This window comes from Microtus oregoni, unplaced genomic scaffold (assembly GCF_018167655.1).
Source record: "Microtus oregoni isolate MIOR12 unplaced genomic scaffold, Mior012 000067F_ref0000223, whole genome shotgun sequence".
In the NCBI taxonomy this organism is placed as follows: domain Eukaryota; kingdom Metazoa; phylum Chordata; class Mammalia; order Rodentia; family Cricetidae; genus Microtus; species Microtus oregoni.
Window position 1 is genome coordinate 8,745,242 of NW_024543974.1, and position 8,222 is coordinate 8,753,463.

Here is an 8,222-nt window from a genome sequence, read left to right on the forward strand (position 1 = left end):
CATGGTGAATTCTAGTCTTCCTTTGAAGGCCAACCTGATGGATTTTTTTCTTTTTTACAAAAATGTTACGTATGTGTGTGTGTGCACGCACATGCACACGTACACAGATAGGACAGAGGATAGACCTTGGGAGTGAGTCCTGAAGTTGTCGGACCTGGAGATTGGACCCAACTCATCAGGCCTGGTGGAACGTGCCTGTTCAGCCATCTTACTAGCCCATTGACTTTACTACCACATACATCCCTCCATCCCTCTTCCCTCCCTCCATCCCTCTTCCCTCCCTCTTCTCTCCCTCTTCCCTCCCTCCATCCCTCCTCTCCCTCCCTAGTATTCCCTTCCTCCTCTTGTGTTTCACCCTCACCCCTGCCGTGTGTGTGACTGTGTAGGGCAAAGGCTGACACTGTGTATCATCTGTAACCCCTCTTTTCCCAGACAGGATGTGATATTTATTACTGAACATGATTTAGTAGGGTAGAGGGTAGCACCACAGTAGAAGCCCCGAGGAGTGCGGGGCCCGCCAATGCCCGTGGGACCAGGATTGGTGATGCAGCTGACCCCTCGGCCATCAGGAACGAGTCACTTCTCAGCGACTGTGTCCTTCAGATCAATCTACATTCAGTTTAGTGAAGCCTCACCTCTTTGAGAGAGACAGACAAAGAAGAACTCAGTGAGGAGGACCAGGGCAAGAAAGTGGGAGGAAGGGGCTTAATAACACCACTTGCCTCTGGCAGCACGGAGAGCTTGAACTTGGCTTTACGTAGGGCCTCCATCCGATGTTCCTTATTCTGAGGCATGATTCAGGTGGACGTGATGGCCTGGACAGTGAGACCCCTGGCCGTGGTGACCTGAGGCTTCCCTAGGGCACAGCGAATACCTGTCTGGGGCCTAGATTGGAGGCGACATTGAGGTCAGAGCTCGAAGAGCCTTCAGAAGATTGTCTCCAAGGTCCCTTCGGGGAGCCCATACAGGCAACAGGGTGAGGTCACTCCGAACGAGTGTGCTGTTGGCAAGCATTGCACACCAGGCCCCAGTGAGAAGCTGCTGGCAACCGTTGCACAGCGGGCCCCTCTGAGAAAGGGGACCTCCCGTGCAGCTTAGTTGGCTGCAGATTTACCTTATCTTTTAAGACACAGTCTCTCAGTGAACATGAAACTCACTGATTTTGTCAGGCGGAGTGGCCAGAGAGCTTTGCGGATGGATCCAGCACTCTGTCCTCCACGCCAGACATGCCGGCTCTAGGGTTTAAGAGTATTGCTGTGCCTGGATTTTCCGTGGGCGCTGGTGATCTGAACTCAGGTTCTCAGGTTTGCATGGGAAAACCTAACCCACTGAGCCATGATCCTTGCCCATCTTTAATTTTATGGTCAGTAACATTAGTGTTAGAAATGAATGACATCTGCGGTGCCATTTCATCCCACGTACACATGTGCATGGATGGTGTGCAGCCTCGCCATACTGCTTCCTTCTCCCTGCTCTCAGATTTGAATCTCAATCCCTTAGACTTGTATCTTACTGGCTGTCTTTGGGTCAGTCCCTACTGCTTCCTGTGGCAGAAAAGTTTAGAGTTTCTGGGAACTCTGCCTAAATTCATACAGGAAGCACTGCGATGGTGGTGAGGTATTCAACTTTTCCCTGCTTCCTGTGTCAATAGCCTTCTGGACTCTGGGGCACGACTCTTTCAGTGTGAGGGTGGCATGGGTGGCCGAGATCGTAGAATCCTTCCTATGGTTTTTAACATCAGTTAGTCTTCCATCAGTCAGTTCCCAGCTCCACCCCCCATATCTTCCACTGCCTGGGCTAGACATCCACTCAGAGCTGTGCTATCCTGGCTCAAAACAGTTTCAGACCCTGCCAGTCTTATCACTCTGACTTTCTTCAGTCACCAAGAGTCCAGGGCCACATGGAGAACATTTCTGCCAGTGAGAGAGAGGGCAAGCAGGTTCACAGAAGGTTATTATGCCTCTGTGTATTCTTTCTTGACCCCATTTTTTTTCTTTGGGCGTCATACTCCGGCCACTTGACTTTCACTACTGTAAAGGTTTCCCCAATGGTGTCCATCTCACTCACACTGCTTTGGTTTATTATCAGGGACTCTATTTAGGCTTTTGTCATGTGGGAATACTCCGTGTGCATCAGAGTGCCCATTTGAATGCTCCTCAGTACTGCCACCAGCATTCTACCTGCCTTCCTGAACCTTTGGCAGGAAGGAAGGCTTTGGGTTGTTTGACCAAAACATGACGTTTTTGAAACTAGAGCTGTATGCAAGTAGATATCCATTAATCTATTATCTGCCATGAGGGGGGCAACCCATGTCCTCTCCCATTAGCAGTGTGGGAGTGCTCATCTGTGTCCTACATCCCAAGCAGCCTTTCAGCCTTGACCATTGAACATCCCAAGGGGAGAATTACTGTCTCATGCATTGACAAGTATTTGGTATTTCCTTAATAGGTTATGATATTGTGCATCCTCTTACAATTTCATCTTCCACTCCTGGTTCGTCTTCTGTGAATCTCCTTAACCCCTTCCTCATGCCCAGCTCTGTCCTACAGACAGGCCTGTTTTCAGGAGAAAGTTTCTAGAGTCAAACCTGAAAGTACTCTCATTGTGTACATGCAACCAATGCCCAAAGAGATTACTTGATCTTCACACTTGGTCTTCAGTTTGTCATGTATGGTTCTCTTTCTTGCCCCTGTAATTTCTACTATGATTATATAAAGCCTGAAGGCAAGTGCTTTGGGAATAAGAAAAAAAAATAATCTTTCAGTTAAAACCCAACTTTGTCAATTGGCCTAAAGTAGCTATTCAGCCTCCAGGGCCTGCACTGTCTGTTCTCATACAGGCCAGTTACTGCTGTTAATGGCTGATATGAGAATTTCCATCCAATGAAATTCCCTGTTTGACCTTTCATGGATCATACAATAAATAACTAGTCTTCATTCTTGGTTTGGAGGTAATTCTCCTGGGGTCTTTCTTCAGAGAAGGCTCTCCCTTGGGAAAATAAATATGCAGGATGGTCTCTGCAGTAGAAGGCAGTCACGGGCGGAAGGAAGGGCGTTCAATAGTGTATCTTTCACTTCTTGACTGCAACCTCCTCCACCATTCCTACTCTTCCTCATATGCTTTATCTACATTATACATGTCAGTCCTACTATTGTGCATGCACGCACACACACACACACACACACACACACACACACACACATGCACACATACACACACGCAAAGGAGTATACCAAGAGACAGAAAAACACAGAGAAAGAGACAGATACCAGAAGGCACCACATGTATTCTTCTGCCCCTTGCTCAAGGATTTGCCTTATAACTTCCATACACCGAAGAAAACAAGAAAGTATGATGTGTGAGAACTCAGTGTACAGGAAAAAAGACCCCAACACACCAATTAGCCCAAAGCACTGATGTGCAATATTCTCCCGTAAAACAAACAGGGAGGAGGGCTTATAAATCCAACAAAGGCTACAGACAAATAAGAATTACAGAAGGAATCAGAACAAAAGAGTAGGAGAGTTGACTTGTGAACTGATCAGACAAGCACTTCAAAGTTTACAGTGAGAAACCTGCAGTCCCATGTTCCCAAGAAAACTCAAGGACACAAATCAAAAGAGAAGTAAACAGGAGCTTCTGGGAGGCTTAAAAAGGCTCCCTCTCATCAGTACACAGAAGGTGTCAGTGACTTCAAGCAATGACATGCTCCCTTCCTTGGGCTTTTACCTCTGGAAGAGGATGGTGTAGACAGGGAAAACGGTGTTACTGGGACATATAGGCCCATGCATGTTAGGTGAGGAGACAGGGTTTTGTTGTCAGAACTTAACACATGGGACAGTAGCAGTTAAATTCATAGGAGAGGCTGAATATGCAGGTAAGAATATTTCTGGCATGCAGGCTCTGAGTATTGCACTGCCATGGTGCATGGCTATGTAGAACACAATGGCCTTAGACATGACCTTCTCTTAGAAAAGAAATTAACAGATTGGAATTATTAATTCCTTCTCTAGATGGAGTCAAAGCAGGAAGAAAAGAGGTGCCAGTGATTTTTAAATACTTAAGGGTAAGAAGGATTGAGTTAAACTGTTGATGGCTTTTATAGAGAAACAGTTCATAACACAGAGGGAAAATGTGGGTCCCTTTAAAAATCTTCTGTACATGTTCATTTTTGTGACCTTCTGAGTGTGGAAACCAGAAGCTGACAAGACATGCCTGCCTCATCTATTCTCCATGTTCGTTTTTTAAACAGGATCTCCTCATAGAACTCAGTACTTGCAAATTCAGCCATACTGGCTGGTCAGCAAGCACCAGGGTTCTTATCTTTGCAGTCCCACTACGGAAAATACAAGCACTTACACTATGTATGATCTTCTTAACCTACTGTGTGCAGAAAGGAAATACAGAAATTAGCAGCAAGAATAATGTTGAGCATACTCCCGTACAAGGCAAATGGTACTGTGAATCAAGAGGCACAGGGTGGAGGCCATAAGGATATTACACAGAGATTCAGACAAGAACAATGAGAGTGTGAGAGAAGACCCGGGCATATATAACGTTGTACTGGAGAGTCCACTGAGGCACCAAATCAGTGCACAGTCAACAAAATATGTCATGTACTGTAATTCCAGGCAGGGAAACAGAAGCTTCAGAGTGGTATGGCAGGACTGCCCCTCATCAGTACACTACAGGTGTCAGTGACTCCAAGGGATGACAGGTCCCCTCCCTTGCTGCAAACAGCAGAAGTCTCTGATCTCTGAAATGTGAGAAAAGCTGGGATACTGATGTTTACTGCAGAGAGTCAGCCCACATGCTTGGCAAATTGGTGTCATTTAGAGTATGAAGACTCGGGGGAGTGGGGGATGGCTGAGAATGGAAAGTGCTTTCTGCATGAGGTGAAAACCTGACTTCATCATCCAGTACTCATTTGAAAAAAAAGTATGTGGACAGGTATGTTTAATCCCAGCATCAGGGAGACAGAGACAGGAGGATCAAAAAGAGCACACACATACACTCACAAACATGCACGCATGCAAGCGTGCTCTCTCTCTGTCTCTGTCTCTTTCTCTCTCTCTCTCTCTCTCTCTCTCACACACACAGAGAGAGAGAGAGAGAGAGAGAGAGAGAGGAGAGAGGGAAGGAGAGAGAGAGAGAAGGAGAGAGAGGGAGAGAGTTCTTTGAAATCTGGCTATCCCTAGGGTCACAACATTTCCAACCCCATCTTTGGCTTCAAAGCACAGCCTCAAAGCACACATCTTTTCCTCTCCTTCAATGTGAGTGAGCAAAGAAGGAGGTAATGGAGAAAGCAATGGGACTGGCCCATCCATGGCACCCTAGAGAGGACAGGGAGTATGGGGAAGAGTCAGAGACACACAGAGAGACACAGTGTCATCAGGAACCTGGTGTGCTGTCTGGGTGTGTGGGGTCCGTGCAGAGAGGGCAAGTCTGTGCATAGCTAGCTAATACTCCACCCATTGCTGGTGACATTCCAGAGAAGGGTCCCCATGGGACTTCTCCATGCTTGGGCACAGCCCAAAGAGCGCTAGGCTCAGCCTGAAGCTAACAGGAATTGCCGAACCAATGTAGACAATCTGCACCGTCAAGCATGTACGTGAATGTTTATTTGGGGGTGTGGGTGGGTGAAGAAACATGTACGCAATGAGGAGCGGTCATAGCAAGCCCCACAGTCTCCCAGATGGTTCTCTTTTGGAGGTGGAGCTGCAGGGGGTGAAGGCTGAAAGGGGGAAGCTCCCTTCTAAGGAGTGGGCGCAGGAGGGTCCCTGCCAGCCCCAATCCTGGCTGCTGACCTCTTCCGGGCTGCCTTTAGAATGGTCTTCTCATAGAGCTCTTTTTCACGATAGTGCACAGATGGGCCTCGCAGGTACTTCTCTTCTGCCTCCTTGTAACTGAGCTCATCCAGGGCAGCAATGGAGAAGATGATTGCCTCTGGAAGAAGAACCTCCATGGTGAGCCGGACTTGGTCTCCACTTGCCAGCGAGAGCAGGACCTGGTGTGCTTTCTTGGATATTTCTTGCAAATGTGTGGCCACGAGATGCAACTGGTCCTCATCCTCTAGGTAGGTCTCAATGCAGAAGACTTCCCTCTTTGATTTCCAGAGGTCGTCCAGCCACCTGGATGGTTTCTTGCCCTTCACGATGTCCAGCAGGTGCTGGTCAGCCCCCTTTTTCTTCACGATGAAGTCTACGAGTTTCTGGTTGGCTCTGTCCCAAGCGGCTCTCATGCGGTCAGGCAGGAGTTTCTTGCGGGGCCCTTTGCCACCCAGGGTGGTCTCCTCCTCCCAGTCTTCCAAGTCAGCATAGCTCACCTTGGGGAAATCAATGCGCAGGTTGCCCTCTTGGATGGCTCGCCTTAGCGGGTAACTGGCTTGGGCGGTGTAGTAGTCCATGAAGGAGCCCCGGAAGGAGCCACAGGCGAGGTCCTCTCTGTAGCGGTCGATCACCGAGAGGCACCAGTTGATGCCCTGGCTGTACACTTTGCTGGCTCTCTGCAGGAGTGATAATTTCTCCCCACAGTCCAGGAGCTTCAGCTTGCGGAGAGGGACTCGGACTCCCCTGCGCTCAAGCTGCATGCTGCCCTGGATCAGCAGCACCCTGGCGGTCTTGTCGTTCTTGCTGACATTCTTGACCACCGCCGGCCAGAAAGGGTGGTCCTGGAATTTGAACCAGACCAGCATTCCTCGTTGGATGATATTCGTCTCCTGGGCAGAAGCCACACTGGTGGCTTGGCAGTCTTCCTGAACTCCAGCGGCTCTCCTCTTGACCCTGGCATTACGTACCTTGGAGTGCACTCGAGTTTCCAGTCCTGAGAGCCCGCAATGTGCACACAGCACATGGATCTTCCTTTTCCTGCCAGCAATGCGGACTGATCTTCGCAGTCTGGGGACTGGAAGCACGCAGGCTGCCGGTGCCCCCTCTGAGTCTGGCCTCCGGGTCCGCGGGCCGGGGTCCTCCTTGTTCTCTGGGAGGGTGGTCTTCCTTTGTGCTCCAATGGCTCGGATCTCTAGGCCGCCACACTGTACTTGCTGCCTGAGAGCTTTGGGCAAGGAAGAGGCGTGCCTCGGGGGCTCAGAGGCAGGCTGATGCTCATTGTTAGCCCGGGCACCCTCCCTAGAGGCCCGGGCACTCAAAGCCCTGAGCTTGGGGGTACTCAACTTTCTCTTGCCAGGATTATCACCAGCGTTTCCTGTTGGCGTCTTGCAGGAACTTGGCCATACTCTGGTGCCCCTTAACATATTCCCTTGCATTTCAAAGTAAGGGGGCTCTACAGCAGTGTGCACCTGGGCTTCCCCCCCTTGCACTGCAGGCTCATTCCGTGAGCCCATCAACACAGGTCCTGGGCGGCCTCGCTTCCCAAGCCTCCTGTGGGAGAGCCCTTGGCCTTTCTGTTTGCGCCCTTGGGAGTGCTGGCATTGCTGTGGGCTGGAGCTGGTCTCCTCTTTTGGAACCTTGGGAGCTGCTGTGTTGGTTCTTCGGCCACCTTCCCTTTCTCCTTGATACAAGCGGGTTCCCTCGCCCAGAACATCCAGTGCCACCTTGAGGGCTCTTCTGTATGCCCTGGTCTGCCCTGGCGAGCCATTGCCCTGTGACTCCTCTCTGGCCAAGGAGGCGATGGTTATGATTTCAGACTTGGTTAGGGGCCTCACCTCTGTGCTCTGCACTCTCGTCTTCTCACCCACAGGAAGAATTTCGACCTCCAGGAAAGGGGCCCCTCTCCTCTTACTATGGGCTGAGGTCCTGGGTCTGGACAACACCCTTGCAGGCCACAGCTGGCCCTTCCAGCCACAGAGCACATACTCTACAGAGTCCATGGTGATGGAATTCTGGGGCTGTTCTGATCAGGACAGGGTGACTCCCTGGGTTGTGGTGGGAACTCTTCCCTGCTGGTCGTCTCTGACCTGCTCCCCAGCCTGTGGTGATGTCCTCCCTCCAGAATCTGATAGACAAGCTCAATCTGATGGCCTCTCTCAGGGTGGTGTGGGCATGTTCTGTAAGTGTGGCAGAGGGAAGCAGAGCTGCGTTAGGACGGAATTAGCCTTTAAGTGGATACTGAAGCAACAGCTCAGTGAGGTGAGGAGAGAGAAAGCAAGGGAGTGCCCAAAGTCTGTCGTTCTACATGGATGAGGGTGTGAGTGGGAGAAGACATGGAAGGATCCAGAGCAGATGTGTAACACACGGTTGTCCACCCTGAGGCTGGGGTGGTGA

The 8,222-nt window shown here is 50.1% G+C and overlaps 1 protein-coding gene and 1 pseudogene across 1 annotated transcript; both read right to left on the reverse strand.

Moving 5' to 3' along the window:
- Nucleotides 1-932: 932 nt before the first annotated feature.
- Nucleotides 933-1,108, reverse strand: LOC121440489 (annotated as a pseudogene).
- A 4,647-nt stretch (nucleotides 1,109-5,755) lies between these two features.
- On the reverse strand, nucleotides 5,756-7,828 carry LOC121440410 (PWWP domain-containing DNA repair factor 3B-like). The gene has a single exon (XM_041641175.1). The coding sequence runs from the start codon at nucleotides 7,826-7,828 to the stop codon at nucleotides 5,756-5,758; it is 2,073 nt and encodes a 690-aa protein (XP_041497109.1).
- Nucleotides 7,829-8,222: the final 394 nt, after the last annotated feature.

Coding starts and splice junctions, on each gene's coding strand:
- LOC121440410 (XM_041641175.1), bottom strand. CDS start 7,828: ATGGACTCTGTAGAGTATGTGCTCTGTGGCTGGAAGGGCCAGCTGTGG.